This window comes from Panthera tigris, chromosome A1, assembly GCF_018350195.1.
Source record: "Panthera tigris isolate Pti1 chromosome A1, P.tigris_Pti1_mat1.1, whole genome shotgun sequence".
Lineage (NCBI taxonomy): Eukaryota > Metazoa > Chordata > Mammalia > Carnivora > Felidae > Panthera > Panthera tigris.
Genome location: NC_056660.1, coordinates 115,021,275 through 115,039,954, shown reverse-complemented (window position 1 = coordinate 115,039,954; position 18,680 = coordinate 115,021,275). Strand labels below are relative to the sequence as shown.

The following is an 18,680-nucleotide window of genomic DNA, read 5'->3' as shown; positions in this document are numbered from 1 at the left end:
ATTTTTGAGAGAAAGAGAGCACAAGCTGGGGAGGGGCAGAGAGAGAGGGAGACAGAGGATCCAAAGCGAGCTCTGTGCTGTCAGCAGAGTCACCCCTAGGTAGAGCATATGACTCTTATTAATAGCAGGTCGTCAGTTCAAGCCCCACGTCAGGCCTGGAGACTACTTAAAAAAAAAAAAAAATACAGGGGCGCCTGGGTGGCTCAGTCAGTTAAGCGTCTGACTTCAGCTCAGGTTATGATCTTGTAGTTTGTGAGTTCAAGCCCCACAACAGGCTCTGCTGACAGCTCAGAGCCTGGAGCCTGCTTCAGATTCTGTCTGTCTCTCTCCCTGTCTCTGCCCCTCTGCCGCTTGTGCTGTCTCTCTCTTTCTCTTAAATATAAGTAAACATTAAAAAAAAATACCCATTCCTCTCAGCACCTGTCATAGCTATAATGTATTTATTTGGATAATGACTTAATTTAGGATTTAAGTAAGTATTTATTTGATGATTGTCTCCCCCACTAGACTAAGTTTCATTCTGGGTTTATCTGAGCTGAACCTTAAAGAAATGACAAGTCATCTGCACATTGGCTGGAAGTGCAGCCCAAATTCTTTGAAACTACAGTGGGATGTGTCCCCTCTCCTTGAATCTGAACCCTGAGGCCTCCTGACAAATAGAAAATAGCAGAAATTACACTGTACTGTTTTTTAGGCCTAAGCCTTAAGGAAGTGGTCATCTTCCATTCCCTTTTTTTTGTTGTTAGTTTTTTTTAACATTTATTTATTTTTGAGAGACAGAGAGCAAGCGGGGGAGGGGCAGAGAGAGAAGGAGACACAGAATCTGAAGCAGACTCCAGGCTCTAAGCAAGATGTCAGCACATAGCCCGAAGTGGGGCTCAAACCCACAAACTGTGAGATCATGACCTGAGCCGAAGGCGGACACTCAACCGAGTGAGCCACCCAGGTGCCCCGGCCATCTTCCATTTCCTATCACTTTGGATGCTTTCTCTTAAACCTAATCACCATGCTATGAGAAAGCCTAAATAGCCCATGGAGAGGGACAAGAAACTTGGTCCTCAGGCTCAAATGCGTTCCCTGCTGATAGCACTAAATTTGCCAGTTATATCAATGAGCCACCTTGGAAACAGAATTTCTAGCCTCTCCTTTCCCAGTCCCCCCACCAAAATCCCATCTGATACTACATCATGGAGCAGAGATGAACTTTCACTATTGAACCCCGCCTAAATGTAAGATTCCTGAGCAAAATGATTTTTTTTTTAAGCTGTAAATTTTAGGTGGTTAGTTATACAGCAACAGAAAATGGGAACATCAACCAGAAGGATAACCCTGTGCAGAAAGGCAACACTTTCCGGGGCAGGATCACAGAGCTGTTTGTGATGTCCTGCCATCCTGAGTCTTACTGAGCCCTGGCTGGCCAGGAGCCTGGAGTGTTTGTTGACATACAGAGGGGGAGTCTGTGGCAGTCCTCAACCAGAGGACAATCCGTCATGTTCATGCTGGTATGCAGGGTGCAGACCTGGATCCAGGGTTCTCTCTTGCTCACAACCTTCCCTCCCCGGGGAATTGGCTGGTGGAGACTACTACACTCCAGAGTTTTGCCCTGAGGGGCAGCCTATTCCAGCTTCTGGAGGTGAATGTGAATGGCAAGGGTTATCAAATTAGCATTTCAGGGGTGCCTGGGTGGCTCTGTTGGTTAAGAGTCTGACTCTTGATTTCGGCTCAGGTCATGATCTCATGGTTTCGTGGGTTCAAGCCCTGCAGCAGGCTCTGCGCTGGGGATTCAGTCTTTTTCCCCCAACCACCGCCCCTCCCCTGCTCATGCTCTCTCTCTCCCCCAAAATAAATAAATAAACTTAAAAAAAAGAAGTAGCATCTCATTAAAGACTTGAGAGAGAAGAGACAGTTCAAGGGGGGAATCCAGGTATTCCTGCCCCAGAGGAATGTGCAGCTTTGTCCAGGGTGATTCAGATGAACACTCACATTCAATAGACAAAACTCCAAGAAGGTGCTGTGCTGAGGCACACAACCTACAAGACACCTTCTAGGCCCTTGCTGTCCAACACAGTAGCCACAAGCCACTATGGCTATTTAAATTAAAATGTTAACTAATCAAAACTTTTAATAATTTAAAACAATTCCTCAAGTCTCATGAGCCACATTTCAAGTGCTAAACAGCCAAATGTGGCTAGTGGCTGCAGTATTGGACAGTGCAGATATAGACTATATCCATCACCTACATTTTATTGGATGGTACTGCTCTAGGCCCTTTAAGATTGGTCAACAGAAAAGGCCTTGCTCTCAAGGATGTGAGAACAAAAACAAGAAACAAGGAAAGATAAAACAAGGGCTACCACTGGGAGACTCACAGGAATGGTCACATTTATCAGGCCACAAATTCCAACCCCAAAATATGTCCCTAAGGAGCTTTGGGGAGCAGCCTGAGTGGCCCACCTGAATTTTCAGCTTCCCTTCCTGGTCACTGATAACACTTTTTCCAAACTCCTTAATATAGTCATTTCCTGCCTGGGGGGTATCAAATTTCATAACTTTAGTATCCAATATGTTCAACAAAAATGTAACGCAGCATCATGGTTAAGAACATGGACTCTGAAATCAAACTTTCCGTGTTAAAACCCTGTTCCAGGGTTTCCTAGCTTGAGTGAACTTGGCAAGTTACTCATTCTCATAGAACCTGGTTAAGGGTATTATAACCTACTTCCCAAGGTTATTGTGAAGATCACATGAAAAAGCTTAATGGTGCCACAGAATAGTGAATACTCAGTGAATATTCGCTCCGATTTTTCCTAAGCTTATTTAATCTTATTTGGGTTTTGAAGAAAGCCTTCAATGGGGATGTGATGATCCCCCTATATCCTCAATGGGTGTGTGTGATCACTTTATCCTTGTCTACCTCCATTCTCCGTGTCTTTCATGCCCCTCTTCAGTTCTCCTGATCTCTCAGGGCCGTCCCCGGCACTTTGACATGGTGGCACCTGGCTCCAATGTGGCTACCAACAACCAGGTACCAGAGTATGAGGACTCTTCATCTTGGGTGAGGCCACTCTCCTTTTCTGGTCTGTGCTTCCCTTCATTGCTTGGGTTCAGATTACCTAAATACTAAATGTATTCGTACTTGTAAAAGAAATCACAGGAGCCTGGAGTCTCATACTCTGGGTGAAATCCAGAGATTAGGGTGGGAGAAAGAGAGCTGTTAACGTTAAAAATGCACGAGTTGCCTTAGCTGGCTCTTGCTTCACAGGTCTTGCAGTTTAACAGGCCCTGGGATAAGGCTGAGGGCCTTGTCTGAGTGAGGGCTGTTCACCAAACCGTGCCCCGTCTGCTCCTCAGGTCTGCGTGACGAACACAAGATAAAACAGGTGTGCAAATAAAGTATAAACTTAAATCCCTAAGGGTTGTTAGAAGTTCCTCCACGGGAAGGCTGTGCTTTTAAGAGTGTGGCTCCTTTAAGAGGCGGGCTCCATCCCTACTAACAAAAAAAGTCCCCGCCCCCGGTTGCCAAGGTGCTCTATGGCGTCCCATTCTCATTGGTGAACGTCGGTGGGTGAGGCGCCCAGAGACATTTCCAACGAGCTGGCGGGGGGGAAAGATGGCGACGCCCCTCGGGTGGTCGCAGGGGGGGTCAGGATCAGTGTGTCTCGCTTTCGATCAACTGCGGGACGTGATCGAGTCTCAGGAGGAACTGATTCACCAGCTGAGGAATGTGGTATGCAGCCCGAAGAGCTGGGGGAGGGCCGGACCGGACACCTAAATGGCGGGGGCGGGGCCAGACCCTGTCCCGACGCCGATGGCGAGCTTAGAGCACATTGCCAATGGCGTCATCAGGAGGAGGCGGGGCCCGAGTATGTTCTGGCTGGTAGGGGTGGAGCCAAAAAGGGTCAAGGTCTTCAAGATAATTTTCCAGGGAATTTAAACAATTTTAAGTTGCTTTCTACTCTCTGTCTGGCTGTGTAAGGCCTACTAGATATCTCCCCGTGTATTCACTGAGCCTCACTTTCCCCACTTCTAATTGGAGATGACTTCATTGGCTTCCCCGGGGTTCTCAGATGCAGGTATTGAAACTATAACGCGTTTTCCATTATGGACATCTCCTCCCCAGTGTCTAATGCAGCGCCATTTTGAGTGCAGTAAGCACAGGTTTGTCTCTTGCACATGTTAACTTAAGGGCCTGCGACCCTTTAATGCCCCTTTGCTTTTGCCTTCTGAGTCAAATCCTAGTTCATGAGTTCAAAGCATTGGAGACACAGATTACCTGGACAGGCATGGTAAAGTCTTGGGCAGCTGAAGTTCATGGTTTTTCTGTTTTTATTTTCTATCTTGATAAGACAGCTGGGAGATATCTCCATCTCAGAAACAAAACTGACTTAACATTTATTTCTCACCCTGAGGGGTGCGTGCAGCTCTAGGCATTCAATTACCTGCAATTCCCTGAGGGTACCCAGCTCTTCTTTGCAGCTGGCCTTTGCATGTATGTTCTCACCATCTAGAACACTTTTCTGTTCCACCCCCTCTTCTTGCCCACCCCTGTTTACCAGTCAGAGCTCATGTCTGATGACCCCTTCTCCAGAAGCAGGTCTGACCCTTCCCCAGACCAGGGGCCTCCTCTGGGCACCACAGCCTTTTGTGCTTCTCCATCATAGTGCACACTGTGTTAGAAGTACTGGCCATGGGCTATCTCCTATATCAAACTGGTTGCTTCTTGAGGGCAGGACCTAGAGCTGAGCCTCTGTGAATCTTATGGAACCAAATTCTCCCTGTTCAGAGCCCAAGTCTCATCCTAGGTGCCCTGGGTATCATCCCATTGTCTAACGTTGGTCCTGGTCCCTAGAGAGTACCCCTTCAACACCAGCCCCAGGCCCTCCCTGAGCCAGGCTCTGTTGCAGATGGTTCTCCAGGATGAAAATTTTGTCAGTAAAGAAGAGTTCCAGGCAGTGGAAAAGAAGCTGGTGGTAAGTAAGGGCCTCTGTGGGCTCCTGATCTTCCCCCATTTCCTGGGATCCCTGTGGATGGGCACAGTTATTATTGGCCTCTGACAGCTTCCTGCCCTAGTAGTGAGGACAGAATCTTCCTGTACCCTGGCTTCTATATGCCTGTCTGAGAAATGGAGCTGTTAATGGAACCTAGGAGACCTAGGGTAGCTCAGGGGTAATGAGGTCACTGCTTTCTGTTCCTGCAGGAAGAGAAAGCTGCCCATGCCAAGACCAAGGTCCTCCTGGCCAAGGAAGAGGAGAAGTTGCAGTTTGCCCTCGGAGAGGTAGAGGTGCTATCTAAACAGCTGGAGAAAGAGAAGCTGGCTTTTGAAAAAGCGTGAGTGGGCCTTTCAAAGGGTTGTGAAGGGTTGGGGGTCCAGGCTGCCTGTCAGCCTTCCCACCCTCTCTTGTCTTATCTTCTCCACCCAGGCTCTCCAGTGTCAAGAGCAGAGCCCTGCAGGAATCCAGTAAGAAGGACCAGCTCATCACCAAGTGCAATGGTAGGCGGGAGGCCCGTGCTCCCCCCCACGCTTACATACATGGGCTCTTCCCTAACAGCGCAGTGCCTGTGTCAAGGGCAGGGTTTCACCCCAACTTCTGCCCCCGGCTGAGGATACCAGGAGGCCCAGGCGGGCCACACCATCGCAAAGGCCTTCAGGGACCAGGCAGGCCACGGAAATGAGGGAAGCAGTTGGTGTACAATATTCTTCATGGCCATAAAGGAATGGGCTCGCTCCCATTTTTCTTGAAACATACGACCTTTTAGTCCAACTTTTGTTTTCCCACTTTTGATGGGTATTAGAAATAGTGTACTTCACTCATACCTTTTACAAGAGGAACAGCAGGGCAAGCACAGTCCTATCTGGGAGCTGACTGCTAGGGACCCAGTAGGGAGGGGTAGGGACTGTGGTGACAGGAAGAGCCGTGCCCTCTCTCAAGGGCTTAGTGCCTCTGCTCTGGGGAGGAGGGGGGCAGTATTGTCAGATCCTTAAAAAAGAAACTGGAAGCCAGTTTTTCATGGAAACTTTTCTGACTTTTTAGTGTTGGCAACTGATTTAGAAATTTTAAAACTATTGTATAGGCTAAGTATAATATGCCCATAGGCCATTAGTTTTCATCTCTGCTCTGTGCAGATGTATGTGGCTCCTTGTTGGCTCACTTGGTGCCATGAGCTGTGGGGCACTTTCTGTCAGCCACCCAGTGTCTCTAGATCCCAGGAATGCCTTTCAGTTTCCCAGAACACTAAATTACCCTTACCTGGTTTAAGGAACAGATCTGAATTCCACATGCAACATCTGCTTCATACACTGCAGCAGATTTTGAGTAGGCCAGAGACCAGAGCCCAATTCCAAAAGAGATTCAGAGTCCCTTCTGATGGATTGTCACCTGAAGTCTTGGGCACCCGTACCCACCAATCCAGCCCTCTCTCTCCCTTGGTGAGTACTCTTACTAATAAGATGCCAACAGGCCAATATCTTGATCTGACTAGGTAGGCTGACAGGCCTTGTGGCTGTTTGACCAAGGGCTCTCAGTAGGGCCTCCTGGGGCCCAGCAGGCAGTCACTGCCTCTGTACCCAAGGCCACCAGACCCCACTCCTTCCTGTCTCTCTGCCTGTCCCCATACTTCCCTAAAAGAAACCTAGAGTTCTTTTCTGGTGGTACTCGAGCATTTCCTAGAGATCAACCAAAGCCACGGGGTTCTATATCTGCTTGTGGAAGGGGTGTGTGTGTGTGTGTGTGTGTGTGTGTGTGTGTGTGTGTATGCTATGGGGATGGAACTTGGCTACCCTCCCCCAGAATGTCCCAGACCCCTCCAGTGGGACACAAGCCCTCACCTGAGCAAATCTCATGACCTGAGCCTCCCCCTGGCTGTTGGCCAGGTTGGGGAACCTCCCTTTTTGTGGTTTTAGTTTGTTTTTTATACTTACATAGTTTCTTATTTTTCTCAAAGGGATTTTCTAACCATTCTCTCTGTGGGTGCTATTTATTTTAAATTCATCTCTAATTTATTTTAAAAGATTCACATAAATTTCTGATGCCTTTTCCCAAAAGAACTTCACAATCAATCAATCTGCGTGACCTGGGGAAGAAGGTTCAATAGGCATGGTCCTATGACCGAGTGACCTCATTTTCATTCTCTTCCTTCTCCTGTGTCTTTGTCTCCTCTTTTCTATGCTGTGCATTAACTTTTTACCAAATCTTCTCTTCTGAAACCTTAAATACTTCAGCATTTCTACATTTTTTAGACCTTGTGTTCTAGTTAATATTTGTCTAATCTTTAAACGTGGTGGGATTTTCTTCCTAGGAGGATCAGAATTTTCCAGGGCTCCCTAAGGGTCAGTTTATGTAAATGAAGCACCGCCTCCCCCTCCATCCCTACAACCTCTTTTGATTTTGATGCAAGACACAAAAATCATCCTTGCATCTAATGAGCACTTAATTTGGGGTAAGCTTTGTCACCACTGTCTCCTCTCACCTCACGCCCCTGTGCTGTCCCTGTCCCCATATTACAGATGAGAAAATGGGTCTAGAAGAGGAGGCAACTTGCCCAAAGTAGCAATACTGTCTCATCAATATTAACACTGCTAAAACATCACCCTCTGTTCTCTGATCAGTTCCTGAGTTTTAACTCTCTTTCAGGAGCTGCCTCCTTGAGGGTAGGGGCCCTGTCTTCTCTCCTTAAGCCCTAGCACAAGTCTGGGCATCCAGCTGGCCCTCAGTACGTCTGGTTGGATTGAGATGACTGAACTAAGTGATGTTTCTAAGTCCTAACTCCCCAGAGGATATCCTGGTTATTCATTCCACAGATAAATTTATTGTGCACCTTCTATGTGCCTGGTACGATTTTAGGCCTTAGGGTTAAAGCAGTAAATTTAAATAATATTTATCATTATGGATTTCATGGATGTAAATCCTAGCAGAGAAGAAAAGTGAGTAAAATATGTGGTATATTAGGTATAAGTGTTAAGAAGAAAAAGAAAGCAGGAAAAAGGGATAGGAACTATTGGGAGAGGTTGTACTTTAAACTAGGAAATGTCTTGCCAAGGAGGTGATAGCTGTGAAGATCAGCAGGAGTTAGGGACAGGAGCCATTCATCCTCCTGCCTTTGGGCAGCACTGTCCACCACTCTGCAGAGGCCTTTTCCTGCCCTCATGTGAGTCACCTGGTCCAGAATAGCGTTGTAAAGTCACTGACACATTCAGCAGACATTGTGCCGCTCAGTCACCATCCTATCAAAACGCCATAATAAACTCATTCTTACCATGATGTTAACAGCTACTTGTGGAGAACCCCTGGGTCAGGAGAGCCAAGTTCTAAAAAGACCCATAAGGGAATGAATGCCTTATCTCAGGAAGGAGCCCTTCGGATGGGAACCACGCCTTCTCCCTGCCTCTCTCCCCCACAGAAATTGAGTCTCACATTATAAAGCAAGAAGATATACTTAATGGCAAAGAGAATGAGATTAAGGAGTTGCAGCAAGTTATCAGCCAGCAGAAACAGATCTTCAGGTGAGGTGTCTGGGCTAGGCTGGGGGTTGTTGATGGAAGTAGGGAGCCAGCTCTCTGGTCCCTACCCTAGACTGTCCCCAGCCCATGCCCAGCCAGCTCCATTGCAGGAATCACATGTCTGACTACCGGATCCAGAAGCAACAGGAGAACTACATGGCCCAAGTGCTGGACCAGAAGCATAAGAAAGCCTCGGGGACGCGTCAGGCCCGGAGCCACCAGCATCCCAGGGAAAAATAAAATTGTCTTCACCTTCCTGTTCTGTAGCTGTAATGCTGGACCTCTGCCTTCTCTGCTGTGGGGGTCCCCATCCCTGTGGGTTTCTGCTTCTGCCACGTCAGGCCTCACCGGTGCCCTGACTCCCAGGGAAGAGGCAGAAGGCACTCTTTTTTTTTCTCCCTGCCTGCCTCTGGGGCCTTCATGACAGAAGGGAGAATCAAGTTACCAGGGACTGGGTGGGGGACAGGCCTTGGACCACTACTTTCCAGGCCACTCCTTGGCTCAGAAAAGGATGCTGCTCAAGTCTCCAGCCCCTGCCACTTCCCTCCCTCCCTTGGATAGTAGGGGGAGTGAAAGTGTGGGGGTATAGCATAGGGGAGGACTACTTTGTTGTCTAATAGGCACTGTCCTTCCTACTCTTGGTATTTAATCCCTCCCTATGTAAACAGCTCTGGTTACCCCTGGTTACCTGTAAACACCCCACCCCACTCCCAGTGCCTTGGTAAATTTAACTCTCCCAACTTGGCTATAGAGCAGGAAGGGCTCTGTGTATGTGTGTGTGTGTGTGTGTGTGTGTGAAGTCCTGACCAGAGACATCAAAGATCATGGGTTCCAGGACCACGATGAATTTGGGAAATCAGTTTCCATCATATAATGTTATGTTATACCTCTGAATCACACTTGGACCTTCTTACACTTCCCCCAAACAGAAGCTCGAGTCTTCCCAAAGGGAAGGAAGGGAAAAGGACCATGCTATGTCTATTTTTAAGGTGGGGGAAGTCTGCGAAGGGTCTAGGACTCGCTAAAGTTGCATATGCAGGGCTAGATGATAGGCAGGCTTGATCCTTTCACAAGCCATCTCTGATGGCTAGGTGATCATGGAGACATACCCAGGCAGGAGACCCACTCGGAGGCTGAGTCAGATTTGTCAAGTCTAGCCTAACCTGGGTCAGTGTGAGGATGAGTACAATGGGGATCGGGGTGCTGATGTGTTTGCTCCAAGGCCACCCGGAGCCTGAATCATAGTAGGAACTCGAAGCCAGAAGTTTAAGGGTAAAGGGTGCCCATTGTCATTGTCCCAGGGCTATGACAGGTGGTGACTCCTGCCCAATCTGTTCCTGTCCCCAGGGTGAGTCCTGAGGTGGTGGGGGCTGGAGTGAGGGCCTTGCAAGTGCCTGGGAGAGCACAGAGCTCTTTCTGCCTCAGAGTCTTTATACAGGGGGCTACAGCTACCCCCAGAGGTTCCTAGGAGACCCCACATAGGCATCCAGGGCTTGTTCTAGGTGCCAAGGCAGAATGGGAATGCTAGAGCTATGCACTCCAGCCCCATCCAGGATGTTCCCACCAAAGGCAATGGGTCCAGCCAGGGACAGCACCTACCTAAGGCCCTGGCACAACTTTCTGGGTCGAGGGAGCTTACCAAGCAATGCTTTCTATCGGATCGTGGGCTGATGGGTCAAGGAAGGTGGTGGGTACACCCTTATGAACTCTAGCTAGTACAAGTGATAAGGCTGGGGAGAAGGGGTGCACTGAGGTGATGGGAAGACACTGGGGGCTAAGGAGAAGATGAAATTGCTCACAAGATCTGAGTTGCCTGGTCTCAAAGTGTGGTCCTGGCCCCCTGGCTCACATTCTAATCCATACCACCATGGTTCTTGTTAGGCAGACCCCTGCTCATCCTGTTTCCTAGCCTGTGGAGGAGTGGAGATGGGCCTAGCCCCTGGCTTCAAGTTGCACACCTGCCTTTCCCTCACCTTCATGTCAGCCAAAGCCTGGCGATGCACCCTAGGCTTCTGGCCCGCGCCAGGGGAGAAAGCTGGAAAAGTAGAGCCTAGGGCCCAAGTCTCTCCTGCTAGCGACGCCACCGCTTCGCGAGCGGACGCGGCCGCTTTAAGGCGCGGTGACCCCACGACACCCGCGGGCGGGGCGGGGACAGTGCGGGCGCCCGCGGCACCGGCGGAGGCTAACGTGAGGGAGGTAGTGCGCGGCGTCCAGCCCCACCATGCTGACCGCGCTCGCACCGCCAGCCCTGCCTGGGCTCCCAGGGCGCCTGCCTGAGGTCCCCGCCCGGCGCCAGGACTCCTCCGGTTCGTCAGGTTCCTACCACACGGCTCCGGGTTCTCCAGAGCCCCCGGACGTTGGGCCGGACGCGGAGTGCCGAGCGAATTGGCCCGGGGTGGCCCCTGCGCTGGGGGCGGGCGCGCAGCCTCGCCTGTCCGTCAGCGCCCAGAATAGCCGCCAGCAGCTCGGGACCAGCTCGGGTTTCCCGCGAGGCCCGGGCTCCGGCCCGCGGCCACCCCAGCCCCAGCTGCGCATGCTGCCGTCGGGGGAGATGGAAGTCATCTTCGGCGCCGGGGCCCTGTTCAGCCGCTCCGACGCGGCGGATAGCGAGGTGCAACAGCTCACCGCTCGAGCTTTCCGCAGCCTCTCTCCGCCCGGGCCCGCGACTCCTGCTCCAGCAACACCGACGCCTCAGGCCCCGAACGGTGGCTCCCGCTGGGCCACTTACCTGGAGCTGCGGCCCCGCGGGCCAAGTCCTGGGACCCCGGCGCAGTTCGAGTGTGTGGAGGTGGCGCTGGAGGAACGTGCCGAGCCCGCCAGACCCCGGACTGTGCCCAAGCGTCAAATTGAGCTGCGCCCCCGACCCCGGAGCCCCCCGCGGGAGGCGGGCGCGCCGCGCCCCCGACTGCTTCTGCGCACTGGCTCCCTGGATGAGTCGCTGGGCCGCCTGCAGGAAGCCGCGGGTCTAGTGCAGACAGCACTGGCCAGAAAACTAAGCCCTGCGGCCCCTGCCCGGAGCAGCGCCACCTTCGGGCCCACGGGGCGGCTGGAGTGTGCGACCCGGGAAACGGCCCGCAGTACCCGAAAGGTCCTGGAGGAGGCCAGGTCTCGGCCACCCCGCGTGCATCATAGTTCAGCCCCCGCCAGGGCACCACGGCCGTGGCCTAGCCTCCGAGAGCGCGCGATTCGGCGTGACAAGCCCGCGCCGGGGACCGAGCCGCTGGGTCCGGTTAGTTCCAGCATCTTCCTGCAGTCAGGGGAGAAGATTCAGGAGGCGCACAGTCAGGAACTCAAGACTCGGTTCCCGCGAGAGACTCTGGATCGAACCATCCTGAGAGAACCGTCTCCGCCTTTTGAGTCTAGGGACCCCCGGGAGGTTCCGAGTAAGGCTGGAAAACCTAGGAGCTCGTCCCCACTGTGGCAGGCTCCAAATGGGACCGTACGGGGTCCTCACTGCCCGTCCCCCCAGAATCTGCCTCCGTGGAATCGAGCTATTCAGAGAGTAAGTAGCCCGTCGTTTCCCGAGGCATCCTCTGCCTGGGGAAATCAGGATCCTGCTATCGAGGAAACTGTCAGCAGAAGAAGCCCTTCCCCACCGATCCGTTCTCAGTGGAATCAGGGTGTTGCCAGAACAAGAAGCCCATCCCCCGAAGCCCCTTCCCTGTGGGAGGTTCCGAAACCTGCAGTCGGGAATACCGCAGAAGGCAATAGGAGCCCGTCCCCGCCGGCCTTGTCCTCACTGGAGCCTCCAGATCGTACTAATGGGACGTGGAACCCATCTCCCCAAGAGACGTGGGATCCCACACTGCAGGGCTCATCGATAGTACCTACATCGGAAGCTCTAAATGGGATAGGGCAGGAGGAGCTGGCGTTGCCTAGACCGTCCGCCCCCAGGACCCCTGAGCTCACAGACGCGCAGAGTCCGTCCACGCGGGAGATGTGGAATCTTGCCTTCCGAGGCAGTCAGCCGTCGCCAGAAGTGGCTGCACCCGAGCTGCCCCTCAGTCGCCTCGTGGGCACCTTGGATGCCGATGTGCACCGGGAAGTCTCGGGCCCTGGAGAAGCAGCCTCGGGACGACCGCGCGTGGCCATTCCACGGCCCCGCGACGTGCGCAAGATGGTGAAGACCACGTACGCGCCAAGCTTTCCTCCGGGAACACCAGGTTCGGGGCTGCCTGCGCCTCCCGCGGAACCCCGCGGAGAGGAGGGCGGCTCATCCAAGACACAAGAGTTCCAGGCGTTGGAGTCCCCAGCCCCAGCTCACTACACTTCTGTTTATCTGAAGGACTTTCTGCCAGTCGTGAAGCACCCCTACGAGCCCCCAGAGCCGTCCCCCGACACAGTCCCCCGGGATGCTTCACAGCCCAACGGGGTCCTGAGGCGGAGAGCAGAGAACAGCACCGCAAAACCCTTCGCGCGCACTGAGATCCGCCTGCCTGGTGCACTGGCCTTGGGCCGCCGGCGGGAGGGACCTGGGGGAGTCCTGGTGCGCGGTTCTGGCGTAGAGAACCGGGATGCGGAGGTCCAGCGCCTGGTCCCTGACGGCCAGGGGCGGACCAGCCCTCTAGGAGGCGCTCGCACCTCACCCCAGCAGTCGCCCATAAGGCCAGCCGGGCCCCAACCATCCAGACCACCCTGTCCCAGCTCCCCTCAGGCGAACCCTAGCTTGAGCCCTGGGATAGCACCCAAATTGGAGACCCCTCGTGTGGCTCCAGAGACCGGGACTTCTGTCCAGTCGTCTCTCCCGCGGGAGCCCCAGGCGTCGGCAGGCAGAACGGCCCCGCCCCAGCCCCGCGCCGCGTCAGCGCCACCGATGGACCGGTCCCCAGAAGGCCCTTTCCAGGGGGCGCGGAAGCCACCTGGGACCGCGTATCCGGGGAAGGTCCTGGTGGACCCCGAGAGCGGCCGATACTACTTTGTGGAGGCGCCGCGACAGCCTCGGCTACGGCTGCTCTTCGACCCAGAGAGCGGGCAATATGTAGAGGTGCTGCTGCCGCCATCGCCCCCAGGGCCACCCCGCCGCGTCTACACCCCGCTGGCCCTGGGCTCCAGCCTCTACCCGCCCACCTATGGGCCTATCCCCAGCCTGTCGATGCCGCCATCCCCGGGCCCGCCGGCCTTCAGCGGCCCCCCACTACCCTGGGCCTCTGAGGCGGGGCACCTGGACGGGATGTATTATCTGCCAGTGAGTGGAACCCCCAGCCCCGCACCCCCTCTGCTCCTCTGTGCTCCACCCAACAGCTCAGGTTCAGCCCAGCCCGGCAAAGGGTCCTTGTTCCCAGTGTGAGGTCTGATCCCCCATGGTGTTGGGGCCTGTTGGTAGCCCTGGAGGTTCTGGCATCCAGTCCCCTGCCCTTCTTTCCTTCTATCACCTCTTTCTTTTACTCATCGCATCCAATCTTCAGACCGGAAGTTACCTTCAGAGAATGTATCTGAAACTTTGGGACTGATGGAGCTGGAATTCAGAAAGTGGCTGCCTACTTCCTCCCCCAACAAAATTGTATACTCCTTTCCCAAGCATTCCCAGAGTGTAGTGTGTTTGTGTGTGTGTAAAAGTGAGGGGTCTCAAGAGTTGTCCCCAGGAGCCAATTTGAGGGGCTGTTGGGGTTTGCTAGGGGCAACAAGAAATAGGAGCAGCAGAGGTCTGGGCTGCTCCCAGAGGTAGTGAGCTGTCTGTCCCTCCCTGAATGGTGGACCCAGCTGAGATGGAGCAGGCTAGTGAGCACTGGTGGGATGGAAGGAGAAGGACTCTGGCTAGCAACTTTGTTATTCTTTGGAAGAGGGTGTGAGCCTTGGCCTGGGAGGCTGTGTGGGAAAGTGGCCAGTGCAGCCCCTAGGCCAGGCAGGGTCTGAGAAGGAGAGCTGTTGAGACAGCAGGTGGAGGCAGAGCAGGGAAGTAATATGGAAGTGGTTATGGTTATGGACAGTCAGCCTGGGGATGGGGGTTGGGTGGGGAGGCAGCTGTAGTCTCCAACTGGGAGCCCCAACTCTCATCCTCCCCTTAACCTCAGCATCTGACTTGGCTTCTCTAAGCCCTCAGAGCTGAGCTGGCTCATCCTAGGGCCAGGAGTGGGGGGCTTAAGCCATCCCCACCCAGAGTGGAAAGCAGATGAAGTGAATCATCAGGAAGGACTTACAAGCAGAACCTCTTGACCATTCTGGGTTCTGGGTGTAATGGAGGATGAGTTAAGGCTGGCAGTAAAAGGGATGCCCCTGGGGTCGGGATGAGGGCGGGGACAGAGACATGGAGCCTCAACTGGTTCAACTGCCTCAGTAACAGTTGTGGCAACCATGCCCAGAGAGGGGGTGGCTCTGCAGGCTGGGCACAGCAAGGAAGGGCCTGTGTTCTAATTGCCCTGAGATTATAGGAGCCTCTGAGGAGGCCTGAGAGAGATGAATGGGGTAGGAGATGCTCTACATGGGGGTCTGTGTGGAGTTCTGAGCTTGAATTGGCAGAAGCTTGTTGAACTGATAAGTGATGATGTGATGAGTTTGTGGAAGAAGAGTTCCCATTAGAAGCAGTTGTTGGGGACAGAGATGGATGCCTTACTTAGGTTCCAGGCCTCTGGGGGGTCTGGGTCCCTTGAAGTCTATCTGTCTGCCTCTCTGCCTTGGACTGGAAGCTGACCAGGAGAACTATGAGTCAGAATAACCTGAACATCTTCTTATGGCCACAGATGCTGGTTCTGATGACATGAAGGGCCCTGGGCTGCTCCTGGTCCCCTCACCTCATCCTGGTGTGCAATAAATCACTGACCCAATGAGCCATGATGGTCGGAATGACTGGTGTAACTTGTCTGATTTCTGATTTCCTATCACAACCCCTAACACCCCCCATAATGCTCTTCCATGCCTTGGTATGGCCCTCAGGCTCAGGGAAGGAGCCCATGTGTGTCTTTCATGTGCCATGGCATCCTTGCCTCAGCAAACTTGCCTCCCAGGGAGGGAGCCCTAGGCTGGCAGCCATGCCTGTGACCTAATTCCTCCTGGTGGCTGAGTGGCCAGTGGCTTTGGGGTCAATCAGGTTTGGATTCCAGTTTCAGTATGGCCCTTGTAGCTGTATGGTCTTGGATTTGTCACTTCTCTCTGAGCCTTCATGTGCTCATAAAAATGACACTAACCAAGTACCTCTTCCCCCAAGGTACTCAGGACAGTGCCCACTGAGTTGCCAGATCCCAGGACATGGGAAGTATCAGCTCCCATGTGTTCTTGCCCATGCCCAGCCCCCCTCCTTACATCATTGTTCCTTATCTGTGAAATGGAGTTGAGTTGGGTGAAGCAAGGATCCCACTAGAGGAGGTGCACACGTGGCATCTTCAGGGCCCTGGGGGAAGGGAGAGAGTGGGAGGGGTGAGGTGTTGGTTCCCCATTGGTTGGGTCAGGAGTTCCGGGGCAGCCCCCACTGCACACGTACACATGCACACCTGCACCCCAACCACAGCCCATGCTCACTGAGCCAGCTCCACAGACCATGAGGCTGTCACTGACACTGACACTGCTGCTGCTGGGAGCCTGGGGCATCCCAGGGGGCCTTGGAGACAGGGCTCCACTCACAGCCACTGCCCCGCAGCTGGACGATGAGGAGAAGTACTCAGCTCATATGCCTGCTCACCTTCGCTGTGATGCCTGCAGGGCGGTGGCCTACCAGGTGAGTACCTCCCCCCAGCAGTTCCCCTGACCCTATCCAGGCCCCTCTTGAAGACAGTCCCCTCCTTCTACCTCAGATTCTACTATTGGCTTTTGATTTCTTTTTCTTTTCTTTTTTTAAAATATTTATTTATATATGTGAGATCATGACCTGAGCCGAAATCAAAAGTGGGACGCTTAACTGACTGAACCACCCAGGCGCCCCTGGCCTTTGATTTCTAAACTCTCAATCCCAGGGTATCGAGTTAGATTCAGCCTTCCATGATATTTCCACCTTCACCTCACCTAAACCTCCATGCCTCAGTTTACCCATCTCTCTGCCCAACAGCAAGCAGATTATCTGGGACACCCATTCCACAATATCTTGAGACCCTAGGTAGTCACGAGCTTGTCCTCTTGGACTCTTTCTTTTCCAGGCTTATCCTCGGGTTGGGGCTCCTTCCCAAAATATGACCAGAGAGCACTGGTGTATATGTGCATGTGTGCATGTGGGTTGAGTACATGAATATATGAGTATGTGTGTATCTCGCGTTCATGCACAAGCCTGTCAAGCATGCCTGAATATCTCTATGGGGGGAGGGGAGCCTATGAGCACACGTGTCATTGAAGACTGGGCTCTGTTTTTTTTTTTTTTTTTTCTTTTTTCTTTCCTTCTTGTGGTTTAAGAAGAAGAATGGCTCTGTCAGCTAAGCATCGACTTTTGGTTTCAGTTCAGGTCATGATCTTGCATTTTCTGGGCTTGAGCCCCATGTCGGGCTCTGCACTGACAGTGCAGGAGTCTGCTTGGGATTCTTTCTCTCTCTTAAAAATAAATAAACTTAAAAAAATAAAATAAAATATCATGTGCTGATGGGCAGGTGTGCCCTGGGGAAGGAGGCCCAGTGCTCAGGCCTAACTTTCCACTTCAGAGTTTCCCACCCACCCCATTCCAGGGAAGTGGATCCTATCTCAGCAGACCCAGTCTCAGCTTTCCGAGCCTGTGGGAGGGCCATGAAGCCTGTTCACAGGAGTTTCCTGCTCAAAAGGCTTACCTCACTTTCTCCCGGAGACCCAGGCTCCTGTCTGCCCCTCTCCCACCATTGAGCAGTCCAAAAGTCCTGGCTCTCAGCCCCTCCTTGTTCTAGATGTGGCAACATTTGGCAAAGGCAGAGGCCAAGCTTCACACCCGGGACTCAGGAGGGCAGCAGGAGCTGAGTGAATCAGTATACACAGACATCCTGGACCAGAGCTGCTCCCAGACCTGGCAGGGGTGAGTCAAAAGTCTGGTCCCTACCACCCTCCCCCAGGGGAAGGGATGATGGGTAGAGGTTCTCATTCTCCCACTCACGCCAGACACACAATCCACTAGGGCTCTGGTCTAAGGTAGGGGGCTGGCTGTGAGGCATTCTGAGCTCTGGAGCTAGGAGCAAGTAGAATGGTAGGTGGCCAGGATATATGGTTGCTGTGTGACCTTGGGCCAGGGGCTTTCCCTCTCTGGTCCTCAGTTTTCCATCAGGGAAGATCAGAATCTGGGCTCTGGCTTCAGCAAATGCCCAGTGTGCTCAGCTTCATGTGGGGATGGATCCCTTGCTGGCAGGGCTCCCACTAATGCTGTATCTCTCCTCCCCACTGCTTCCAGCTACGGGGTCCGAGAAGTGAACCAGGTGAAACGTCTCACGGGCCCAGGACTCAGCAAGGGGCCAGAGCCAAACATCAGCGTGATGATCACAGGGGGCCCCTGGCCCACCAGGTGATGGCAGGAATGGGGGGTGGAATGGAGACTTTGGAGCCTTGATCAGCCCCCTGTGGGGCAGGCAAAGTCTGAGGCTCTTGCTGGGCTCCCGTAGGCTCTCCATGACATGTTTGCACTACCTGGGGGAGTTTGGAGAAGACCAGATCTACGAAGCCCACCAACAAGGCCGAGAGGCTCTGGAGGCGTTGCTGTGTGGAGGCCCCCAGGGGGCCTGCTCAGAGGAGGCACCTGTCACGAAGACAGAGCTCTAGTCCAACTGCTCCTTCCCCTTCCTGGTCAGCCCCTGAAGGGAGCTGGGCTTCCTCTGGATCTGTCCTACTCCTTTGTGCAGGCTGCCTGGAGGGCAGGGAGGCCATGCTTTTCTGTGCTGCCATGGCCACCACCCCCCTCCTCAGGCTTTAGAACACTGGGGCCTGGTGTGTGTGAGGCGAGGCCTTCCCTTCTGGACTCAAATAAAACCCAGTGACCTCCATTTCTTGATTTCTTCCCTCTGCAAAAGGTGCTCATGGGGCTGGAAAGTCAGACTTTGGTATTTCTGCTGAGGTTGTACCTAGAGAGGGCCAAATACACTTCCATACAGTTTTCCAGAGGTAGGTGAAACCTGTCATGGCTAGAAATGTGAGCAAGCTGTCAAAGGCATATGGAATCAGTTATATGAATGATAAAACCCAGATCCATCATGAGAGAAAAGGAAAACTCCATGAGCAGACTACCTGTGGACACGCCTACTTAGCACTCTGCTATCTGTGCCCCTCCCTGAACACTGGTCTAACTGGGTCTATGCCCAGCAGCTGTTCAGTTTCC

General features: G+C 53.1%; 3 protein-coding genes across 5 annotated transcripts; all 3 read left to right on the top strand.

Annotated features, from left to right (window-relative positions):
* The first annotated feature begins 1,429 nt into the window (after positions 1-1,429).
* On the top strand, positions 1,430-8,754 carry SPATA24 (spermatogenesis associated 24). Of its 3 annotated transcripts, XM_042985205.1 has the most exons (8): positions 1,430-1,502; positions 2,949-3,055; positions 3,263-3,380; positions 4,905-4,970; positions 5,198-5,328; positions 5,421-5,491; positions 8,398-8,500; positions 8,593-8,754. In XM_042985205.1, exons 4-8 carry the CDS (start codon positions 4,905-4,907, stop codon positions 8,735-8,737), a joined length of 516 nt encoding a protein of 171 aa, XP_042841139.1. In that variant the 5' UTR covers positions 1,430-1,502; positions 2,949-3,055; positions 3,263-3,380; the 3' UTR covers positions 8,738-8,754. The 3 variants fall into 3 exon arrangements, with proteins under 3 accessions (XP_042841139.1, XP_007077934.1, XP_007077935.1); XM_007077872.3 differs by lacking the exons at positions 1,430-1,502; positions 2,949-3,055; positions 3,263-3,380 and adding an exon at positions 3,575-3,727; XM_007077873.3 differs by lacking the exons at positions 1,430-1,502; positions 2,949-3,055; positions 3,263-3,380 and adding an exon at positions 3,576-3,727 and having other exon boundaries at positions 8,608-8,754.
* Positions 8,755-10,718: 1,964 nt separating this feature from the next.
* Positions 10,719-15,270, top strand: PROB1 (proline rich basic protein 1). Its single transcript, XM_042985124.1, has one exon. The coding sequence runs from the start codon at positions 10,719-10,721 to the stop codon at positions 13,782-13,784; it is 3,066 nt and encodes a 1,021-aa protein (XP_042841058.1). The 3' UTR covers positions 13,785-15,270.
* A 646-nt stretch (positions 15,271-15,916) lies between these two features.
* Positions 15,917-18,348, top strand: MZB1 (marginal zone B and B1 cell specific protein). The gene is made up of 4 exons (XM_007077871.3): positions 15,917-16,145; positions 17,269-17,393; positions 17,763-17,873; positions 17,971-18,348. The coding sequence occupies exons 1-4, from the start codon at positions 15,942-15,944 to the stop codon at positions 18,125-18,127; spliced, it is 597 nt and encodes a 198-aa protein (XP_007077933.1). The 5' UTR covers positions 15,917-15,941; the 3' UTR covers positions 18,128-18,348.
* Positions 18,349-18,680: the final 332 nt, after the last annotated feature.

Excerpts from the sequence above, each read along its gene's own strand:
- SPATA24 (XM_007077872.3), top strand. The coding sequence starts at position 3,611 with ATGGCGACGCCCCTCGGGTGGTCGCAGGGGGGGTCAGGATCAGTGTGT. Across the intron at positions 5,492-8,397 it reads GCTCATCACCAAGTGCAATG|AAATTGAGTCTCACATTATA; the intron begins GTAGGCGGGAGG and ends TCTCCCCCACAG. Across the intron at positions 8,501-8,592 it reads CAGCAGAAACAGATCTTCAG|CCAGCTCCATTGCAGGAATC; the intron begins GTGAGGTGTCTG and ends GCCCATGCCCAG.
- PROB1 (XM_042985124.1), top strand. The coding sequence starts at position 10,719 with ATGCTGACCGCGCTCGCACCGCCAGCCCTGCCTGGGCTCCCAGGGCGC.
- MZB1 (XM_007077871.3), top strand. The coding sequence starts at position 15,942 with ATGCTCACTGAGCCAGCTCCACAGACCATGAGGCTGTCACTGACACTG. Across the intron at positions 17,394-17,762 it reads TGCTCCCAGACCTGGCAGGG|CTACGGGGTCCGAGAAGTGA; the intron begins GTGAGTCAAAAG and ends CACTGCTTCCAG. Across the intron at positions 17,874-17,970 it reads GGGGGCCCCTGGCCCACCAG|GCTCTCCATGACATGTTTGC; the intron begins GTGATGGCAGGA and ends GGGCTCCCGTAG.